Source organism: Impatiens glandulifera, chromosome 3 (genome assembly GCF_907164915.1).
Source record: "Impatiens glandulifera chromosome 3, dImpGla2.1, whole genome shotgun sequence".
NCBI lineage: Eukaryota > Viridiplantae > Streptophyta > Magnoliopsida > Ericales > Balsaminaceae > Impatiens > Impatiens glandulifera.
In genome coordinates, this window is record NC_061864.1 from 20,250,925 (window position 1) to 20,276,254 (window position 25,330).

At 27.5% G+C, this 25,330-nt stretch overlaps 2 protein-coding genes across 3 annotated transcripts; one reads left to right on the top strand and one right to left on the bottom strand.

Annotated features, from left to right (window-relative positions):
* Positions 1 to 11,805: 11,805 nt before the first annotated feature.
* On the top strand, positions 11,806 to 14,293 carry LOC124932313 (protein IQ-DOMAIN 17-like). Of its 2 annotated transcripts, none has more exons than XM_047472931.1 (4): positions 11,806 to 12,045; positions 12,136 to 12,498; positions 12,582 to 12,779; positions 13,639 to 14,293. In XM_047472931.1, the coding sequence occupies exons 1-4, from the start codon at positions 11,953 to 11,955 to the stop codon at positions 14,239 to 14,241; spliced, it is 1,257 nt and encodes a 418-aa protein (XP_047328887.1). In that variant the 5' UTR covers positions 11,806 to 11,952; the 3' UTR covers positions 14,242 to 14,293. The 2 variants fall into 2 exon arrangements, with proteins under 2 accessions (XP_047328887.1, XP_047328888.1); XM_047472932.1 differs by having other exon boundaries at positions 12,139 to 12,498.
* A 2,694-nt stretch (positions 14,294 to 16,987) lies between these two features.
* LOC124929961 (growth-regulating factor 8-like) lies at positions 16,988 to 18,088 on the bottom strand. The gene is made up of 3 exons (XM_047470337.1): positions 17,997 to 18,088; positions 17,762 to 17,915; positions 16,988 to 17,542 (listed from the first exon to the last, which is right to left on the bottom strand). Exons 1-3 carry the CDS (start codon positions 18,086 to 18,088, stop codon positions 16,988 to 16,990), a joined length of 801 nt encoding a protein of 266 aa, XP_047326293.1.
* Between the last annotated feature and the right edge of the window lie 7,242 nt (positions 18,089 to 25,330).

Consider the following 25,330-nt stretch of genomic DNA (forward strand, 5'->3'; position numbering starts at 1 on the left):
GAAATGGAAGTGATATGATATTCACGTTGTCCTTGAGAATTGGGCTGTCCATCCTTATATAAAAAATGTGATTTTTTTTTATTTTATAATTTTAGTTAAAAAATTTATTTAAAAAATATATTTTTTTGATGAGATTTGAACTTATAATCAAATAAAATATTTTATTATTATTATTATTATTATTATTTTTTTTTTAATTTTTTTTTTTTTGTTAAATGAGGATTCACAAGTTCTTTGACTGTCTTGGAATCAACATTTTTGCCATCCATAATCACGACATTCGTCAAACCATGACAATTGTTAGCTAGTGAAAACCAAAATTTCTTGATATTATGACAACAGGTACCAATTGTTATGATTCCATCACCATGTATTTCATCAAAAAAAACCAGGACTTAGGTGTAGGTTTACAAGTAACTCATGTCTAAGCTGCAATTATAGTTAAGTCCACGTAGGTAACATTCTGAACAATATAATTTTTAAATAGTTTAATTAATAAATTTATATATATATATATATATATATATATATATATATATATATATATATATATATATAATTTGGGTAAATGAAATAGATAGGTATGTCATATCAAAACCAATCCAAACTTGTTAATTATATATATAATTTTGTTATAAGTGATTTTTTAATAATATTATTTTTTAAAATTATATATATATATATTATTTGAATTTTAATAAAAATATTTAAAATTTGAAGTTGTGTTGTTATATATAATAATGCATTTTAAAATTATAATACATTATATATATCAATTATAATAATTTTTTAATAAGTAAAATAATTTAAAATTTTACTATCAATAACAAATAATATTTAATAAAAGATAAAAAAATATAGTTAAGTTAATAAATAAATTTTAATTTTTATTAAAATATTTATATCATATATATATTTAAAAAGAATAATACAAACATTTCAAATAATAGTATTATGTTATTAAAGAAATTATTTTCAAATATTAAATAAATATATTCGTTAAAAAAATTAAATATATTTTTGAAAATATATAAAAATATTGTTTAAGATGATATATATATATATATATATATATATATATTATAAATGTTTTATAAATAATTTAAAAATTTTTAATTTAATAAATAAACAATAAAAATAAAAGATTTATATTTAGTAAAAATATTATTAATTGAAAAAATATTTAGTAATTGTATTTAATATTTATCATTATAAAAAAATTATAAAATTATGATATATTTATTAAAATTAAAATTAAAAATAATATAATAATAATAAATGAAAACGTTATTAAAAAATATTAATATATATAATATTTTTTAAATGAATTAAAATCAAAATATAATAAAAAAAACTAATAAATAAGCATTATTTTTTTTTTTATAATAACATTAATAAAATTATAAATAAATTTTAAGAGAAAATGTAATAACAATTCGAATAATATATAACTTATTAAATGAATAATATATAACTTATTAAATGATTTTTTAAAATACATTTAATTATTATATAAATATGGGTTATATAAAAATAAATCTTTTATAAATAATTTTAAATTTTAATATATTAAATAAAATTATAAAATATTTATTAAAAATATTATTAATTGAAAAAAAAATATATTTAATAATTTTATAAAATATTTATCGTCATTAAAAAAATAATATATAAAATTTTGAGATATATATATTAAAATTACAGATAAAGTTAATATAATAATATTAATATATAAAAACTTTATTATAATTTTTTTATTAATATATATATATATATATATATATATATATATTACTCAGTTTATTTCGGCTTATTAAGGAGTAAGATAGTTTTCAAAAATTCAAAATATAATAAAAACAAAAACTAATAAATAATCATTATAATTTTTTTATGTAGGTTATTTTAATAATAAGCTATTCTTATATTATATATTAGGTATTAATTTATTTTAAAAAAAAATGAATTATCTCTTCTTATATTTTTCTTATAATATATGGTATTAATTTATTTAAAAATAAAAATATTTTGTTTAAAAGTTTCAAAATATAAATGAATAAGATATATATGGTAAGAATATTGTTGAGGATATATATATAATAAATAAAATTTTAAAGTTATTTATATTTTGTAAAACAAGTATTAATTGAAAATATTTAAAATAAATATAAAATAAAATTGCTAAATAAATATTTATAAATTACAAAACTTTTAATTAAAAATTATCATTATTAAATTACAAAATTAATAATAAATTTATTATAAATTAGTGAGGTTAATATATTAATATTTATAAATTTAAAATAATAATTATTTTTATTAATATATATTCAATATAAATATATAACTTTTATTAATAAATAAATAATATATATATATGTGAAATATAAAAAATATTTTAAAATATATATAGCATATATTTTAGTTTTATATACATTAAAAATAATAATTTCAAATTTATTTTCTAATTAACATTATTGTTTTATTTAAAATATTATTTAGTTGCAATATATTTATTGAATTATATTTATTTTAATTAATATATAAGTATATACTTTTATTATTAGTATTATTAGAAAATAATAAAACTAGTAGAATTAATATAATTTAAAATTCAATATTATTTTAATTAAAAATAATAATAAATTATTATTATTATTAAAAATAATTAATAAATATTATAATAATATTAAAATTCAGATTTAAAACTGAAGTTAATTTAAAAATCTATTTTTAATATATATAAATATGTATTATAATTAATTTTTATGTATGATTTTAAGATTATTAAATATGATATTTAATAATAAATAAAATAAATAAAAATATTAAAATCAATATATATTAATAATTATAAATAAAATAAATTTAATAGAAATATAAAATTTAATATGTATTAATACTAAATAAATAAATTTATTAATAAATTTTTTTATTTAATAAATATTAAAATATATTTAATTTATTTGTATAAAGTATTATATAAACCTAAGTATAAGCAGGATAAATTTACACACCAAAATAAAAATAATTATTTTAATTTATTTTTGTATAAATAAAATCAAAATAATTAATTCAGTAGACAAAATCCCAATTAAAATAATTAATTAGAATTAATTATTATATAAATAAATAAAATTAATTAAGAAAAATGGCCAAAATAAAAAATATAAATTATTTGAGATAAATGTTTTACTTATTTTTTTTAAAATAATTTTAGAAAAATTTAGGGATTAAAATAAATAATTTAAAATGAAGTGAATTACCCATTTCATCTCCTAAAATTATTTTTTTAACCTAAAATATAAAAAAAATAATAATAAATTAAAAAAAAATTACCATATTTATTTTATTATTTTTTATTTAAAAAGATTAAAATTAAAGTCTAAAGGGTGAAAAAAATTAATTTCAAAGAAATTCTTAAGTTTTAAAATAAAAATAAATTAGTAATCGGGTGTAGTCGAAACTAGGGAAAGAACTACAGCCGAAAATTGGGCCATCAAATGAGCGTTGAGATCTCATCTAACGACCCAAGCGCACGCGCGTAGCCGGTTGTAGCCGAGGAGAAGCGCGCTCGAGGCACCGGATCAGCTAACCGAGCGTTAGCCTGGACACTAATAGAACGGTCGTTCATTGACGGAACGTAGACGGGACGTCAGAACGTGCATGAAACGACGTCGTTTCATGTGCCACCATTGTCTCCAACGCGATCGCCAGAGAGATAAGGATGAACTACCATCTTTAATTTCTCCAACTTGGAACTCCTTCGTTAGTCCACCAAAACGACTCATTTAAAGCCTGAAATGATCACCCTACGATGGTGATCATTTCTCCCTATCAAAATAGGGATGAATCGACGAGTTGACTGAAGAACAGCCAAAAACCATTAGTTGATTTAGTCCACTTGAAGCCTCAACCGACCTTGGGATAATATAAATACCCCTTGTCATTCCAAAGGTAGAGAACCGCCTTATAACCTTCAAATAGAAGAAAAACAAAAATCCGACAATAAACCTTAAAGCTTTCAGATTTTTCGAAATTTTTGTTTGAGGCCTTAAACTTGGATCTGAGCATCTAGAAAGCTTTCCTAAGAATCAAAGAGTGTTCTTCAATCCTTGGTAAGATTTCAATCACCCTCTAATTCATATTTATTGTTTGAATTTGAAAATTTTAATTACAAATTGCATAAGCTTGTACGCTTGTTGTTTATGGTGTTTTATGCTTGAAAATTCATCCTTAGATGATTTAGAAACTATATGGATATGATAGAACCGATCAATCGATTTAAATAACAAAAACTCAAATTTGACTTTTCAAAATAAATAAATAAAACAAGTTTGTTGTTCTTGGGTTAATTTTGTTGAATCATATCCCAGAAAGCTTCCCAACATGATTGTAATGATATTGGACAACTATTTGGATCATGTGTTATTCATCCTGATCATTTTTTTTATCAAAATCAAAATTTTCAATATAAATGAAAATTTTGAGTTATTGATTTGATCAAAACGAACCGTTAGTGTTCTTGTTTTGGTATCAATCAAACATATGTATTATAAGGAAGTATTGGATAACTTCTTATACTTCAAAACAACTTTAAAATAAAAAATCCAATTTTTTATCATAAATTGTTTTAAACAAATTGATCATCATCTAGGTCGATTGATGCCTTGAGATGTTGATCAACATGTTCTTGGGAGCTTTATGAAGCTACCAAAACTCTTGGATCAAAAAATTCAAGCTAAAAAAATGAATTTTCAAAATTAAACGTTTGAGTTCTAGAGGACCAAGGCTTATTAGCCTAGGACCGAGAGATCCGACCTAGGATCCTCATTCCTGACCAAAACCTAGGACCAAAAAATTTGAGCCTAGGACCAAGACCTAGGACCAATGTTCTTGAGCTATGACCGAGAGGTCCGACCGATGTTCTTGAGCTATGACTAAGAGGTCCGATTGATGTTCTTGAGCCAGAACCGAGAGATCCGACCGATGATTCTCATCCAAGACCTAGAAACCCAACCTAGGACCGAGAGGTCTGAGCCCGAAACCGAGATTCCCGAACCTCAGGACCGAGAGGTCTGACCTTGGGACCGAGGATCCCTAACTAGGGACCGAGAGCTCCATACGGGACCTAGCCCAAAGCTAGTCCGGGACCAAGAAGTTTATACACCTCGATTGAGAAACTTAACCATAGGCTAACCCATGACCGATAGGTTTATACACCTAGATCGATAATTTCAGCCAATAACCGAGAGTCCTTAGCACCCAGACCGAGGGTCTCCGAACTCGACTGATAAAAACGAACCCTAGACTTAGGACTCCGGTCCTAAGGCTTGTTTGGTTCTCTTTTATAAACTCCAAAATTATTTTTGTAATTTTGGAACCCAAACTATTTTATAAAAATCCAGAAAATTAGAAAATGCTTTCAAAATAATTTTGGAATATTTTCCACAAAAAATATTTTGACAAAGGCCACTTTGGTGTTTTATTTTTAAACTCTAATGTCTTTAAAAATGACTGATATTCTTCAGGTATTTTCTCACTAAGCGATTATCAGCCACATACACCGTCATTTAAATATTATTGTTTCAATAATTTAAATAATGCACAAACCTTATGCATGCTTAGGACTAGAAGAATAATCAGTAAAATAAAACATTATACAACTGATTTTCAAAAAGTCAACTTTATAAGTAGAAACCATTTCTAAAACGGGTATGGGGGATGGGACGTGAAAGTCTTTTCTCAAATATCACCAAACTACGAAATAAAAAGAAAATTCAGGTCAATACGTTTGTATACTAATTGGCGACCCTGTTTTAAAATAAATAATCTTTTAAATTGATTATGTTTAATTAATTTAAACTGAATATTTTTAAAAGATCAAACTATGATTTGATTATCGTAAATTCTCAAATTATTTAAAATTGAACTCCGAGATTAATTATTTGTAATTAATTTCAAAAGTTGTTAGGAATTACTGAAATCTTTTAAAAAATAATGTTTTATTTTTAAAGAAAAAATTCTGACACGTGACACGCAAATCGAAGTAAAAATTATTGGATCTCGAGCTTTTTACGAAGACCCACGTAAAGAGTTTTTTCGAGGTTACACTTATAAAAAAAATGATATTTAATAATAATATATAATAAAAATAAAATAAATATAAATATTAAAATTAATATATATTAATAATAATAATAGATTTTATTAGTTTTTTTATTAAATAAAACTAAAAATATTTAATTTATTTGTATAATATATTATATAAAATTGATATTTAATAATAAAATATAATAACAAATAAAATTAATAAAGTTTAATAATAAATATTTTTTTAAAAATATTTTATATGTGTATTATGAAAAAATACAAATAAATTTTAAGAAGACTTTGAACTATTTATTTACTACTTATATATCAATTTTTACCGTAATGTTAGAAATAACACGGGTATACAGTTGATATCCATGTTAACTGACATACCTACGATGTTATCATCTTTAACAGTTAACCATACTATTATGTCATGGATTGAACAAATTTTATCACATTTGTTTTTCTGTGTCATGAATTGAACAAGTTTTATTGCATTCGTTTCTCCGTTTAGCTGAAAGTAATATTCTTAATATAGAAGATTTTTAGATTAATCAAGGAACAACTTTGTAGATTAATTTGTTAGAAAGTTCACAAGAGGATGTTCAAGAAAGGGCCGCTAAAGAAATTGCAAAATTCGAAACAAAATATGAAAAGCAAGCAAATGCATGCAATGATATATTATGGAGTTCAACTAGAAAGGCCTGTCTAGTTATATTAAGTACTCAAACCTAAAACTTACCAATATAGTTAAAAATAAGTATAATTTTTTTATATATAATATTAGTTTAAATACAATAAAAATAAATAAGTTGTAAGATGCAATTGCAAATTATGTTGCCAATTTCATGGAGTTATAGGTTTCGATAACTAGAAATGGTTTTCTACTCACAAGGTTAGGTCTAAATAAAAGACGATGTTTAATTCTATAAATAATTTCTTGAACCATAATTACATGGTCATGGAACTCCTTCCTAGATAAATATTAAAATCTTTACCAAACAAAAATTCTAAATAATATTTGAAACTCTCTAAATTAGTTAGAAATATGATTAAACGTTGATTATCAAATCATCTTTTTTTTTTAACTCAGGAGTGCTGAGCTGATTAAAAAAAATGATATATAACTATTATAAAGACACGTTCAAATATAACTAGTAATTATAAATGATTATGTTTGTTTATTTTCATTATTATATATGTCATCATTGTCATGCATTTTTCTTATTTGGTTTATCATTTTGTAAGGCAATGATTTACCAATAAATACACCTAACATGGACTTTCTGAAACAACAACAAAATGAAGTTGTACGTTTTCATACCAAACCTTAGTTTAATAAATTATTTAAACCTTTTTGTGTGAATAAAAAAATGCATAAGATTAGTTATGTATAAGGAAAATTAGACACAAAGTCCGAATGTCCCTCCATAAAATTCTACATCATGACTATTTGACCATGCAAATGTAGGGCTCAAATTTGGTTCCTTTCAATCCTCCTCCTATAATCCCTCACCAGCCCTACACCACATTCATAACAAGAACAATATATGTTCTCAATTCAAAATCTTATAAAACTATTAGATCCAATCATACTAAACCTAGCTAATATCCTATCTTATCTCTTCAATTCAACTCCTAGATCTCAATTTTTCTAAAAGAGAAGAACCCTATACAGACATTCTTATCGTCACCAATATTCAGCCTCTACATCTATCTCGTGAGAGATTAGGAGTAAAATAAAACTACGATGGGAAGTTGTGCGAGCAAGCCTAAGGAGTCAGATAGTCGTGAAGAGCCTTTATTGCCTCCGGATAAACCTAAAGCCATTGCAGCTAATAATAAGATCGAGTATCAGTCTGATTCTAAGCCCGATACTAATGGGTTGGATGAGGAGACCCCCATAGAAGAGCCACTAGTTGACATTTCTCAGCCCGTGATTAAGGAAGTAGTTAATGTTCCTCCCATGGCCGAGGATAACTCGGTCATGGTTGAGAACACATCGTCGTCATTTGAACCAAAGTTTGTTGAAGCGATTAATCCTCCTCCATCCTTAGAATCATCGTTGTATGTTCAAGCGGTTCCTTCTAATTCATCCTTAGAATCATCTCAAGAGGTTCATTCTAATCCTCCCTTAGAATCATCTATGTATGTTCGAGCGGTTCCTTCTAATTCGTCCTTAGAATCATCAATGCATGTTCAAGGGGTTCCTTCTAATTCGTCCTTAGAATCACCAATGCATGTTGAAGAGGTTCCTTCTAATCCGTCATTAGAATCGCCAATGCATGTTCAAGCGATTCCTTCTAATCCGTCCTTAGAATCACAAATTCATATTCGATCAGTTCCTTCTAATCCATCCTTAGAATCGCCAATTAATGTTCAAGCGGCTCCTTCTAATCCATCCTTAGAATCGCCAATTGATGTTCAAACGGCTCCTTCCAATCCATCCTTAGAATCGACAATGCATGTTCAAGGGGTTCCTTCTAATACATCCTTAGAATCGCCAATGCATGTTCAAGCGGTTCCTTCTAATCCATCCTTAGAATCACCAGTGCATGTTCAAGCAATTCTTCCTAATCCATCCTTAGAATCATCAATGCATGATCAAGCGATTCCTTCTAATTCATCCTTAGAATCATCAATGCATGTTCAAGCGGTTCCTTCTAATCCTTCCTTAGAATCATCGATGCATGTAGAACCGGTTCATGATCATCCGTCCTTAGAAATAAAGCATGTTGAAACAATTCCTCAAGCAATCAAACCAATTGTAGGGGAGAAATTTGGAGTTGACACGGAAGTGGAGACTAATGAATCATCAAAATAGGACGAGAGTGAGTAGAATAAACATGAGGAAAAAGTTGTATATGAGGAAATCTTGATGAAATAAGCTTATATTGTAACCCAAGAAAAAGATTATGTAAGACTATTCTATTGTTCTTTCCCTAATCAGTATTGTTTTTACACTTGCAATTGCATGATTTAGTTATAAAAAAATGAAACCACATGTGGGCCTATTTGGAAAGACTTCAATCATATTTATTGTCATTGTTTTAATGTGGAACCCACTGAATTCACATGCTTTTATACACTCTTCTTCCCTCAATCTTCAATGAAAATTGTACATACATGTCAGCAAATAACACACAATAAAAGTAATACCAAAAACTAGTAAAAGATAAAAGGAAGGGTAATAAGAAGCTAGTTTGATGTTGGGTTTTTTCTGTTTTTTTAATCTATAAAAATGACTGTTATTTGGTTTTAATCAAATATATAAATAAAAAATAAAGTTAAAACAGCTTTATCTATAACTAGCTAAACAAGGCCTGAGTGAGCTAGCAGAAAAAAGAGTGTAATACACATTCTCTGCTGTACATCAAAGGAAGCAGCTTTTTGGTAATGGAATTCCAAAGGTGGATGGATACATACAACACAGTATTTGATGCAGGAAACAGCTGCTGTAGCCTGCACTAGTAGCTTATAGGCAGAGACTAGAGAGCATCCAATGCCAAAAAGAATACTATTCTTCTTCTTCTTTTTCTTTTTATAGACTAAAGAGAGTAGACTAGTGTATAAATAATAATAGTAAAAGCTGTCAGGTTATGTCTATGGATTTATTTGGATAAAATTAAATTATTTGTAAACTATATTCTATAAATTTGTTTTGATATATTTATTTATTTTGAAAATGTTATTTAATTAATAAAAAAAGCCAATTAATGAATAATAACTAGTTTGGTTCGGTCCAATCAATTGTAAATATCAAATTGTCATTTTTGATTTATTAGTTGGTTAGAGTATTAGAAGGACTAAGTTGATTTTATTGTTCACTAAATATTACATAAAATAAAAACACTAGGTTATAATATTTCAACAACATTCGATTTCAGGTGATTTAGTCAGTTTCGCTTACACCTACACCCTCTTAATAAATACTCATGATGTTCTAACTATTCCCACCAAAAAAAACTCACTTAAAACCAAAGTCATTTCAAGCAAAGGAGTTCTAATTTGACAATGTTTTTCTACTTTGTTTTTATACCTTCAAAGAGATCCATGATGCATCGTGAAAGTATAAGAAGCGAAGGTGAATATAGAATTCGCGATCATCTTTGTCAAGTGTACCTTGTTCTAAAAAGTATGCAAGTTTCTCTCGAACCAAATCATAAACCAAATAATAACACCAATAACTATATATACTTATTGTATCTACTTTGATCATATAACTTCAAAGAGCTACCATGAATCCAACTGAAACACTAGGTTACCTAATCTCACATCCGCCAAGGTTATGAATATGTAATTTTCAACGATCTTTATCAGTAGTTAGGATCACTGTTAAGGGATCACCAGTTCCTCTTAGGGAGGGACAAAACAATCATATTTTAAATTAAAAATTATAATTTGATTGTGTAGTGTGATGTGACGGTAAGAATGACAATGAGTATCCGTATGCCCGAAATCCGTGAGTACCTAGTAGTCGGGTTCGGGTATTTTAAATTGGGTTTGGTACCGGAGTCGAGCATGGGAAGGGGAGAAGATACCCGGTCGGGCACGGGGTTGGAGATGGAGAGTGTGTGAAAGTCAAACCCGATACTCATACCCGATTATATTAATATTAAAATTAATTATTTTTTATTAAAGTTTAATGTGTAACTTTTCAAATGTTTCATTATTTACAAATACAACATTTAATTTGATCTTATCCACACTTCAATTTAAACATTGTCATAAATACACTGTCCTCTAATTTTAAATTTTTATATTTCTCAAAAATTATTTCTCTACATAAATCTTAATTATAACTTTTATTTAATAATAGAATATTATTTCTCACTCATCATTCTTTATATTTAATCTCAATTTTTTTAAAATTTTTATTATATTTTTTCTCTACACTAATTTATCTTCAAGATTTAAGTAGATAGATAAGTAATATTTTTATTTATATTTTAATATTTCGATAATACTATTTTAAAATTATTTATAAAAGTTGTGTTTTTTTATTCAATATTTATAATCTTATAAGTTTTTTAATTGAGTAATGCGGTACCCGTCGGGGATCGAGTACCCGATTAATCGGTGATGGGATAGAAGTAGTGATACATGTCGGGCGTTCCAATAGTGAAATTAAAATCTGGTTCGAGAATATGTACTTGGTTCCCTTTGTTTTATCAAGGTACCTTGTTTGATGAAGGTTTATTCTAACATTTAGGAGTGTGCTTAATTAATAATATAAATTAATAACCAAGCTATCCAAAACAAAACTGAATAGAGTTGAAACTAAATTTTCAATACTCTAAGGGCTTATTCGGTGATTCAGGTTATTTAAATAACCTGGAGAGAGAAAATGATTATTGGTAATGATGGGTGATAATTTTGAAGAAATGATGATGTTTTTTTTGGTAAAAAAACTTAAAAGGTATTGATATATATAAATAAAATAAATAATTATAATTTAAAATAAATAATATTTTAGTATTTTGTTTAATGACTTGATTGATTTGAAGAACCCAATTCCGACAAGGTCTAAGCCAAATAGATATAGTTGTTTTAAAATAAACTACGTATTATCCAAATAACCCATCAAAGCCCTAGTTTGCTTTAATTTCCTTTACTTTTGTTTCCCCTCTAGTGCTCTCTTTAACTTTAACTGTTCATAAGGTGAAGACTGTTCTCCATCGAAGTCATAAATTTACTTCTTCAAGCCCAGAACAAGACAACACTATCATCCCCATTCCCCTCTAGCTTTAATTACTAGTCAAATTCTCTCTCCCTCTGTCCCTCTTACTGCCTTTTTATAGCTAGAACAATTTCTGGACAGGGTGTTAAGGGAAAACCAAACCTAGCTAACGAATAAACATGGGAAAGGTAGGAGGAAGTTCATGGTTGAATGTAGTCAAGAAGGCTTTCAGCTCACCCTCCAAAGAACATCAACAAGATGAAGATGAAAAGGTAATTAATACTATTCAACTCTAGTTTTCTGACCATCATTGCAATAACAATGAACTAAATACTTATATGCCTAATCAATTATTTACGCAGAAGAGAGGAAAAAGAAGATGGATCTTCCGCAAGCCTCTGTTCCGCGAGACCACTATACAGCACAATAATGAAGAAACTAACAACATTATCAACACTAACGCAATTTCAGAGACGGTTAATCATCATCATGCAATGGCGAGAAATTCAGCATGCTACAGAAATACTAACGAATCAATGGAAGTAGAGAAGAGATGTACCATTGCTGCGGCTTTAGCAACCGCCGCGGCAGCTGAGGCGGCACAAGCGGCTATGGAAGTCATAAGGCTCACCACCAACACAAGGATTCCGATTTCCGCGATGCGAATCAGAGAACATCTACATTTCGCGGCGATTATGATTCAGACGGCTTTCAGAGGATATCTGGTAATAGATCTAAGAATGAATGAATCGATCGATCGAAAACAAATGAAATTAGTATTGAAACTTACATTTGCGACATCACGCAGGCTAGGAAAGCACTGAAGGCACTGAAGGGACTGGTGAAGTTGCAAGCATTGGTAAGAGGACACAATGTTAGAGGGAGAACGAAGATGACTCTCCAATGTATGCAATCTATGGTCCGAGTACAGACTCAACTCTGTGATCAACGCAGTCGGAGACTTTCTTCTTCCTCCGCTACCTTCAAGGAGACCGGAAATTCAATTGTAAGATCTACTTACCGTTATTATAGCAAATTAACTAAAATAATCGCTAATAATTATTTTTTAAATAACACAAATTATTTTTAAAAAAACTTGAATCTAAACCAGCCCTAAAAGCCGAAGCGGGGAATTTAGTGTGATAGGCAGTGTAACGTGATAACACGGGATTATACTTAAATCTAATAGGAGAACAAATTCAATTTTCAAGTTCATTCTCTCGTGTTACTATATTATTTTCGACATCATTCATTACGCCAAATTTTTGTTCTCCATAGTTACTTAATTGCAAAATGAATGTTTAAATAAATTTATATAATTTCAAAAAGATAAATAAAATATATTGATTTTGAGTAATGGTATAAGAGATTTTTTTGTAAGATTATTTAACTCTCTTCTATTATAAATTTTATAACTTATTAAATTTTGAAATACATATAATTCTCTACAAAATAAAATTTTCAAATATTTATTATTTACTCATTGTTTTTTTTCAATAAAAATAATATAGTAATATAAATAAATTAACAAAATTATGATAATTTTCTTAAGCAAATAAAAATATATGAGTAATAATTATATATGGTTATTAAAAATAAGATAAATGATATCTTTACTCTGAAATCGCGACTTGCATAATAGCGAAAGAGATCTCGCTGTTATACCAAAGGGACCTAACTGTTATACAAGAGGGACCCTTAGTCGGCGAAATCTTTTTTTTTATAACTGCAAGGTCCTTTTGTATAAGGACGAGATCCCTCGCTTTGCGAGTCGAGATTTTAGAGTAGAGATTATGTATCATTTCTCTATAAATAAATATCGCCCATTAATATTCCATATCATCTATTTTTTTGTTTTATTGTAGTCAAGAGATGAAAGCAACAGCGATATTTACTCAGAAATGGAGGAAGAAATTCCAACAAAAGAAGACTGTCTAAACTGTAAACGCCGGCTGGGATTTTCGAGTAGTCGAGAACAACTCGATTCAAGATTCGAGACAGGAAGAACCTCGTTCGATCAAACCAACCTGACTATGATCAAAACAATCAGAATGGACACTTCTCAATCCCATAATTTCTCGCCATCCCCGTCAAAACAATCCAATCGACGCAATTCCCTATCGTCCCCTTCCAAATCGTATCATAACATTGTTGATCAACATCCCAAGACAAACAATTACCCAAAACCCTTGACTCCAACAAGATCTGTGGTGCATCCAAATTACATGTCCGACACTGCATCAGCCAAGGCGAAGATTCGGACACACAGTGCTCCGAGAACTACAAGACCTGTGACGCCGGAAAGAGAGCATAATTGGCGTTCGGCTAAGAGAAGGATGTCTGGACCGGCTCAAGACCATCATGTCTATAATGATTATAGTGATGATATTGATGATTCTGAGGTATTTGTGGCGGATTATAATCAAAGCTTGCCTAGATCCAGCCATGTTCGAGTTTGGTTGAGATAGAATTAACCTGAAGATTATTATATTCGTATGTTTTTCATTGGCAGTAAAATGTTGTTCTCTGCAAGACGTAGCTGTTTTTCTTCTTATGCAGACTTTGAACTATTCATATTATTATCATTTAATTTTTATTGGTAGAAATATGGTAGTTTCATTAGTATATTATTTATTAAATGATTAGATTTTGGTTAGTTTGATTTTAGCTTATTTACAATTTTACATGTAGTTTATTTAGCTTATTTTAATAGTTAACTTATACTCAGAGCAGCTATACTAGTTTTGGACTGCCCCATTTCCTGATAATTAATTTTGTTGTTGTGTCTAATTTAAATTTTTTGATAATTATAAATCAATTTTTGTTTAAGATTTGAATTTATAATTAAATAAAAATTTTAAGTTTACATTTTAAACCATTAATTTACAATATTTTATATTTAAAAAAATCATAAATTTATCATTAATTAGATTAGAAATAATATTGTTAATATATATTATTTTTATTCAAATTTATTTTATTACAATTATTAATCATATTTAAATTAAATAAATATAATTTAAAATTTATATTATAATTAATATTTATATTTTAATTAAAATTACATTACTTATTAAATATAATAATTATAATATTAAATAATTATAATACAATAATTTATAATAATAAATAAATTAAGAGAGTAATAATAATTAAATATTCATTACATAAAAATAATTTTAAATTTATATTTTTACTTTTAATACAATTATGTTTTTATTCTTATACTATTTTATAATATATACTAAATACAAAATAATAAAATTTTCTTTTTATTCTTATATTATTATATATCAAACACATAGTAATAAAGAATAATGATATTATTTATTATAATTCAAACCTAATAACAATAATCTATACTATTTTATAATTTACTTATATATAATTTATATTCTATACATGCACCCAAAACTACTTTCAACTTTAATTTATTTTTTATATATTTATTATTAAGGGGTAATGAATATAATGTTCTCCATATATTCGATTAAGTTTTAAATATTTGTATGTATAATTTTGTTTTAAAATGATCTTTATATATTTATTTTTATTTAAAATTACTCTTTATATATTTATTTTTATTTGAAATTGTTCCTTATTACATTTATTTTTTGTTTGAATTTACTTTATAAATTTCTAAAATCATTTAAAATATTATAAATAAGTTAATTTGTGTTTAAAATATGCACAAATCACTAATAGAAATACGATGAACATTGGCGACGACAAACATACGTCGTGGTTAATAAAAATTATTAGTGACAGCGACTAAACCGCCATGATTAATAAAAATTATTAGTGACGGCGAAGTGACGCCGTAGTTAATAAAAAAAATATCAGCCACGACTTTCGTTGTCTGCACCGTGGCTAAATTCTGACTTTCTCGTCCCTTTCTCGCCATCATTATCAGCGACAGTTTTTGACATGAACGACGTGGCTAAAAGTCAAGTTTCTCCGCCCTTATCCCGCTATTTTTAAAAAGATTATTAGACACGACATTATGTTATCGTCGTGAGTAATAATCTATAATATCAGCCACGACAGTATGCTATCGTCGTGGTTGATATTTTAAAATTATCGTCGTCCTTAATAATTGATATTTAGACTATCAACGACCCACCGACAAATGTGTTGTTGACATTTTTTGTCAAATAAGTTTCATTGTCTTTAAATAGCACAGTATTCTCTTCTTTTTAAGGAATTTGAGATTCTCCTACAAATGAAACTAATGATTTTCTTTCAACCAATAGTCAATCAATCAGACTCTTCTCAATCTCTTAGATATCTTCATCTTCAATTGGTTAGAAAAATTGAAGATGAAGATTTCTCAGAAGAGTTCGGTTGTCTATTCGTTAAAAGTACATTGGTTGAATTTCTTAATTATCATCAATATCTTGTGGGAAATTTTTATCTTCGATTGGTTATAATGAAATTGAAGATGAATATTTCTCTTGAGAGCCTAATTGTCTATTGATTAAAAACACTTCTTCCTACAGATCAATTTAAAAAAATATATATATATATTGCGAATAATTTCGAACAAAATTCAATTTAAAACAAGAGAATGTATAATATATAGGGAGATAGGTAATACAATGTATAAAAAAGCCATAATTAATATTATATATATTTAATATTAATAAAATATATTAAAATATACACTTATATTATTATAATAATTTTTTATAATTAATTCATTTATTAATTATATATATATAATGAATTAATATAAAATATAAAATGAGAAAATAAATGAATATAAAGCATTTATTATGACATGTCAATCAAACTTGAACATTATATTTGAATATATTTATACACAGATTAATGTAATAGTTTATTATTTTGGCTATTATGAATTGAATACATATGGTTATATTTCAAAACAGCCTAATTAAATATTTTCAAAAAAATTAATCAATTATGTTTTCTATTCAAACCAACAACTAATTAAAGCTCCCAATTTGCATAGATGAATTAATAAAAACAAACTGTATAATTTTGAAGCAAACTAAAGCTCATCACAAAACATACATTATAATCTAAATCAAGAAAGAAAGAGAGTAATCCAACAAACCCTGAAAACAATAATCAAACAAATTGTATAAGTCTCTCATTTTTATCCATAAGAAAATTAAAGATTACGAAAATCACTGAAAATAATCAACTCCGGCCGATCAACCGCCGCCGCCGGAGGACATTTCCCACACTCTACTCGATCGGATCGCTTCCCCAAAATGGTAAACATGGACCCAAGGCCTCAGCTAAAGGCCCACCATCTGGAACAGAAGACGACCAATTCGATTTCATTAATGGCTTATCATCATCTTCTTCTTCTTCTTCTTCAACATTTATATCCAAAATGTAACCTCCTGCTGCTGCCGCCATAGCCATTGATTGAGGAAGAAGTAACTGATCATCCCTATCTGAAGAAACCATCCGCCTTCTCTTGTTCTGAACCGGTAAGTTCGCCGTCGGTAGAAACCCACCATCATTATTGGTTAATATCAGATCTCTCTGCATAAGCTGGTGATCCATATCCAAACTAGATGATTTAATAAGACCCATTTGATCATCTTGAATGCTACCATCAGCAGAGGCAGACATAGTCCTCATTGCCATTGATAGAGTAAGAGAAGAAACTGTAGAAGACTGGTAATTATTGGGTATCATCAAACTTGAACTTGAACTTGAACCCACCACAGAGACAGAGAGATCATCTCCTGCCGTGGTCGTCATCATGAATCCCATATCTTTCAAAAGCAACTGGTTCCATTCATCCTCAAATGCTACTTCATTTCCGCTATATTTGTTTGGTTCTTGGGAATTAGAGAATGAAGGAAAATAAGCATCATCATCATGTGATCCTCCTCCTCCTCCGTGGTGGTGGTGGTGATCGGGAGTAGGAGGAGGAGGAAGAAGAAATAGAGGAGAGAAATGATGATGATGATGATGGGAAGAAGGGTCATGATGAGTTTGATCAACTTCCACAAGCTTTCTTGAACGGCGGCGAGGAGTACGACCACCTCTGTTGAGATGACTGTCGCAGTATTTATAATTAGGAGCGACGGCGGGTTTAGAACACCTCCATTTCTTCCCGTCAGTCCTCTTACACCTTCCTGGTTCTAAATCCTTATTTCTGAAATCAAACATATCATTTGAAATTAGCTAGATAATGTTCAATCAAAAACAGAGATTTCATAGATAGAGATTTGTTTACGAGGAGGAGGAGTTGAAAATGGCGGGCTGTTGTTTCTCCGCCGGCGGCGGAAGAGGAAGGCCACCCTGGTGCTGTGCCGGCGGCTCCTGCATAACTTAAAAAGAATATCCAAATCCTAATAATGAAGACGACGATGAAAAATCTCTCTTTCTAGAAAAGAAAGAAAGAGGAAAGAAATGGAGTTTGTTAGCTGGCTGGCTGGGGATTTGGGAACAGAAATTTGTTGCCCTCTTTTGTCCTTATGTATGACTCATCACTTTATACATTATTTATTATTCATATTTTATTTAATCTTTTTAATTTTTAATATATAATAAAATAATATACTTTTTAAATTAAAAAAATATTGATATTAGCATAAAACTAAAGAAAATAATAAACTAAATGGTTAATCTTTAAACACATAAACACGTAAAATTAAAGTAAAGAAAAATAGTGATAAATGCTCTAAAATAATGATATATTAATATGGGTTTATACTGAAAAAGATTAAATAATGAGATAAGACAGATATCATCATGTACTACTTTAATTCATTCTCCCTTCATAAAAAAACGAGAGAGAAGGGGACGTGGAAGAAGGCAGTATGATCAAAAAGGCGGACATGGAGACAACATAGATTGTGATAGATAGATTATAGTCTTTGTTTATTGTAATTTGTGTTTGTAATGTGGTTTAAATGCTACCATTCAGAAATTTTTGGGTCGTTTGTTTGTCATTTTATCATCAAAACTAGGATTTGTCTAGTTTTGATTAATGAACCTCTCCCACATTTTGGACTTCTTAACGATAAATTCGTATTTCAAACAATTTTTTTTATTATTATATTAATACTTTTAGTAAATGAAACCAATCAAATATATCAATTTTTAAATATAAGAAAACAAATAATATAAGTGACAGAAAAAAAAAAAAATACTCAACAAAAACTTTTAAATACTTCAATTATATAATTGTCTTTTCTTATTTTTCATTGAGTTTGATTGTCAATAACATATTTAGATTCACAAAATAGCAATAATTTTTTTTCCTGTCAAAATCTTAGTTCATCAATATCATAAGAACTTTTTCAATTTAGCATATCTCTAACCAACTATTATTACATATTATTTTCTCGTGTTTGAATGACCTATATGTATGTATTCTTTCTTCAATCTCATTTGTTCGGTCTTCATAATTAACCTGAGTTTGACTGTAATGAAAAATGATGTGGGTAATGAGGAGTGACTTTAAATTTGTTGAAAGTTAAGTTTATGTTAAGTTATTGATTAGTCGTTTTCTTTGTGTTTTATTGCAATTCAATTGCTTACAGAGTTCCTTTTCTCTCTTAATTCAAGTTATTTTTAAACCTAGGTGACGTTTCGATGTTTTTAATAGCCTCTATGTTTTTAATAGCCAATATGTTAACATCATTCAGATGTTGTTATTTGTCCCAGTATAGAGATAATCTCGCTAACCTGATTTTTTATATTTATTCTTACCTTTGGAGGTTGTTTGTTAGGATTATCAATTTTATGTGCAGAGTGCGATTGACTCTTATGTAATTTTATTATTAGTCTTATAAATCAAAGTTCTATATTAGATGAATCACATATTTTGTGATTTGAATTTGGTCCTTATAAGGATTGAACAATTAAAATGGATGGTTACAATGTAGTAGTTAGAAGCAATGTATCAAATTTGGATATGAATTCAAGTTAAGGCTTTGTTTGTGTGGATTATTATACTAACTATCTAATTAATTTATCATTCAAAAAACAAACTATTTTTATTTTATTTTTCATTACATTTTAAAATATGAAGTAATTATAAGAATATTTAATTTGATAATTTAACTCAAAACAATTTAAATTAATCTCATATCAAACAAACAAACAAACAAACAGGGCATAAGATAAAAAGTTGCTTTAAAATGAAATCGATTTGTCTTTTAACATAAAATGGCATAATTCAAACCGAATCAATTGTAGGTTTGACTCAGCCTATACGATATGTCTCATCAATAATAGCAGTACCCTTCTTATTGGTCAATTGATTATTTCTATTTTTTAAATAGTCATATTTATATAGAATAGAAATAATTCAGACATAACAATACATTTGAAGAATAATTTGGTATATTATTTGAAAAAAAAATAAAGTTAACAAGTTGCAAAAATAGAGTTTAAATCCGGTACCCCAAGAATTTGTTTGATCTATGAGTTTTAAATTTTTTTATAAAAGATGAATAATTTTAGATTTAATTTTTTTTTACTAAAATATTTTTTATATTTATAATTAAAATTATTTTAATATTTACTTAATAAATTAAGTAATTTAATAATTAAAATTATAGTTATATAATAATTATTAGAACAATAGTAAGTTGATTTGTAAATATGTATATATAATTATAATAATGTTTAATTTCAATTTGTTCAAGTTAAAAATTGTGATTAATTTAAATATATATTATAAGAGAGTAAATTTATATTTTTATTTTTTTATATATATATATTTATATATATATATATATATAGAACTTATAATTAAAACTATTTATTATTTTTATTTTAAAATTAACCAAATAATTTTATAAATATACATAGATATATCCTTACATTTCTTATAAGTTTTGTTTTTATTTATAATGTTAGACAATGATATATATATATATATATATATATATATATATATATATATATATATATATATATATATATATATATATATATATATATATATATATTTTAATGTGAATGTTAGTTTAATAAAAGTCTCAATAAAGTGACTATATATGATTCTCTTCTAGCGGGAATTTTGACGAAATTACCCTAAAAATAACTTAAATGTGTGACCAACGCATAAAATTTATTGCGCTGGTGATTAATTCAAAATATTCTGATGAAATTATCCCGTCGCGTAAAGCGAATGGCAGAATCGTCTCGCGGTGAAAAAATATTTTGGTCAGTCTATAATTGCATTATTTTAATAGTGCCGTCGCGAGATGATCTTGCCATTCGCGAGACGATCTTCCCTTCGCGTTACGATCTTGCCCTTCGCGTTACGATATTGCCTTTCGTGTCTTTCTCTTCACTGCTTTGTCTTCTTCCCCCATTTTTCTCTCTCTCCTCATTGTTTTGTCTTCCTCCCCCTTTTCACAGATTTTTTCATCGCGAGACGATTCTGCCTTTCACGTTACGCGATGGGGGTAATTCAGTCAAAATATTTTGAAGTGGTCACCAACGCAATTAATTTTATGCGTTGGTCACAAGCGCATTTAAGATGTTTTTTAGGGTCATTTCGTCAAATTTCCCTTCTAGCCCAGCGACAATAAAATGTAGATATCCTTAGCTTCATTCAGAGGTCCTGGGTTCGAACCCATCATACGACAAGTTCTGCGCCTGGTTAAATTGTTAAGTGTGTTTGCGATTTGTTTAACCCTTTGTTTAGTTATTATTATCAGACATATATTTTTTTTAATGGTTATTCAAATAAAAAGTCCCATAACAATTTATAATTGACATCTTTAGACCATCTTCAACCTATAAACCCATTCTCAAACCCAAAATGCAGTAAACATCCCATCAAACAGTAATTCATCTCCAACCCAAAAATTCATTCTCAAACCTAGAAGAATATTCTTAGAATATTTCTTTCTCACACTAACTTTTTAACCTAATTAATATTATCTATATATTTATCAACTTTACATATTTAACCCCAATCTTTTCTCTTTCATTTAATAAAATTAAAATAAAATTAATTATATATCAATAATTCATAAACAACAAAATAATTCTAATATATTTAAATAAACAAACATATTATATTAAAACAAACATTGTTAACATATTATAAGATAATTTATAAAACTAAAATTATAAAATATAAGTTAAAAATATAAAGTAAATTATAAAATATAAAATAAATTAGATTAAATTTCAAATATAATAAATATAATAAATTTAATGATTTAATTATATATTTAAAAAACAATTTAACTTTTTATCTTAAAAATAAAAAAAAAAATATAAGTTGAAGGATTAATTTAAATGTAAAAAAATTAAAAATTATAAAAAAAATATAACCTGAGGGCCATTTTTTTAAAATGCCCAAAATGCAGTATGTACAGTCCAAACGCATATATGCGTTTGGTGCGTTTGATTGGAAGAGAGAGGGTAAAAAACTCTTTTGAGTTTTTTTTGCAGTTGGGTTGGAGCAAAAAAAGGCACCCCAAACGCATTATGGGTGCCCGTTGGAGATGGTCTTACACACATCTCTTACAAATAATTTTTAAGTATAGTATGCTAATATTAATTTTTACTTACAAGAGCCAACATGGAGAGTTGTGAATGTTATTAACATTTTTTGTTTGCATAAAGACAACAAATTTACTTGGAGCAAACCACAATTTATTTTCATAAAGAATTTTTCATTTACAACAAAAGAATTATCCTCCTAAGTTCCACTAATTCCATGGACAAATTCATCTAATATATTTAAGATTCTCAAATAAGAAATTGAATGTTAGAAAGCTTGCAATAATATATTGACTACATGAGAAATCTATTCCAAAAGAAAAATCATAGACAATCTTATTCAATCTTTTTATTGGGAATGATATAAACATAAATATTTTCAAGTAATTTGGAATGGATATGTGTCAATCCACCTTAAGTTGGATCAAGCCTTTCAATGATAAGTAGTTGTTTTACTTTTATCTCCAACAAGTCTGAATTTTGTATTATTAATTTTTTAAATAAAAAAATAAATTAACTAACTAAAGTAATTCAAGTATCAATAGTAATTTTTAAGAGACCAAAGATTACAAGTATGATTCTCATTTGAAGTAACTGTTATTATGACTTCGAGATCATACTAACATCTTATATTAAAAATAAAAAATATGAATGAAAAATGAAAATTAAACAAAATATATAGACATCCCATTAGTTTACATTTGCATTACAAATAGTTAGAAATGAAAACTTTATTATTAATTTAGATTTATATATTGAAACAAAAATATTAATTTTAAATAATTAAGCCTATTTATTATGAGTAATGATATATATAGCACCTTTGTATATACAGTTTCGACATAACACCTACTTCATTTGAAAAAAAATAAAAAATATTTTTTTAAAAAAATATAAGAGAGAAAAAAATATTTTATCTTTCTGTACTGTATAAGGGTGTTATATATATATTACTTATTTATTATATATATATATAATTATTTTTGTGTTTGAAAAAGCGTGGCAGATATTTGTTTTGCTTCAATCTTTTCCAACATTCGTACCCACTGTCAAATTGGTCAAAACATTGTCCAGTCTCATGCAAGATTAAATCAATTGAAATTAATATTTTGAATTTTTGAAATAAATTTTAATAAAAAACTTCATATATTTCCATTCATTCTCCTATAATTTATTATGAAGTATTTTCCTATCATATTTTAAAATTTTATACCAAACTAATTTATTAAAATAAAATTTTAATTTTTTCAAATAATTTTTTTTTTTTTTGGGGAAAAACAGCTTAGTGCCATTTCATTAAAAAACCCAAAAGAGGGAAAAAAAATACAAAAATTTAAGATCAGATCTAGACAATTTCTAGATTTGACAATGAAACAATAATTGAATTACAGACAATAACAATAATCAATTAGCGCCTACAGCGTTTTTACTTTTATTCTACTTGTGACCTTCTCAAACGAAATATCCCATATATGGCAGAGCTTTCTATTCTCTTCATTCCTTTCGATTCCTCTCCAGGATTGAATGAGTGCATTTCCATCTGAAGTTATATCTCTCCAAATATTTTCAGCGGTTCTACTTCTTCCACTGTGAGTTCTTGAATTTCTTTCTTTCCAGATATTGTAGATTACTACTCCAAAATAGCATTTCAACATACTTACATAGAAGGATCTTCCTTTTGCTTTATTCTTCATCCACTCTTGGATTTCTTCCCATATTCTTGGAAAGTTGATGATGTTCATGTTTGCAGCATACATCCTCCAGATTTGTATTACAAAAGAGCATTCCCCAAATAAATGATTTATGCTTTCCTCAACTCTCGAACATAGGACACAGTTGATATCAGGAATGTTTATATATTTTCAAATTCTGTCTTTTGTTGTCAGCCTTTTCCTGTATACCAGCCAGAGAATAAATTGGTAACGAGGAATAATCTTTGGAGACCATACCACATTATGCCAATCTACCTCCTATCCTCTTGTTCTAACCATTTCCCATGCCTTTCCTGTAATAAACTTCTCATTGCTTTCTGTTTTCCAGCTTATTTCATCATTATTTTCATTGAGTTGCTTCTGCCTCATTAGGTTTAGGATTCTATCACCTTCTAGAATACGCCTCAAAAGTGAATCACATCTACCTTCATATACGTCTCTAAATGAGTACTTGATGTATTCTCTTCTAACTCTGTTTCCTTGCATTTCTTCTTTGAATATAATGGGAATATTATCCAGCCAAGGATCATGCCAGAATAATACCCCTCTTCCATTTCCAATTGTGGTTTTCACCATTTGAAAGACATCTTTTCTTGTTTTTAGAATTTTCTTCAATGACCATGTCATTCTTTCGTTGATACTTAGTGTCCAGATACTCTGCTCTTCTTTCATAAATCTTGTATGCACCCATTTGACCCATAGGGAGTCCGTTTTTTGCTCAAACTCCCATAAGCTCTTGATGGTGAGGGCTTTGTTCCATTCAACACAACTTTTTATTCCTAGTCCTCCTTCTTCTATGGGAGTGCAAACATCCTCCCATTTGACTTTTTTTCCTCCTCTGCCTTGTGTTCCCCATACGTAGTCTCTCATGATTCTATCGAGTTCAGCCATTACTTTCTTTGGGATGACTATCTGTTGTGCCCAGTAGCCAATAATTCCAAAAATGACTCTTTTAACGAGCTCGATTCTACCTGCATAAGACAGTTTTTTCGTAGCCCAACCCAAAACAGAATTTCTAACATTTTCTACCAGTTGTCTAAAGTGATTGTATCGGAGTTGTTTTGATGACAGGGGTACTCCAAGGTATTTCACTGGTAGTTCACCTTCCTTGATTCCCATAATATTGAAAATGTTTTCTTTCCTTTCTTCATTAACCCTCCATAGAAAGCCTGACTTTTGTCCTCATTGATGTATAGACTTGTAATACTCGAAAAGATTATTAGAGCTTCTTTGATTATACTAACAGATTCAACATTCGCATAAGCCACAAAAAATAGATCATCTGCAAAACATATATGGGTTATTGCTTCTTCTTTGCAGTACGGGTGAAATTTGAAATGATGACTTCTCAGAAGCATTTTTAAAATGCAGTCAAGAATTT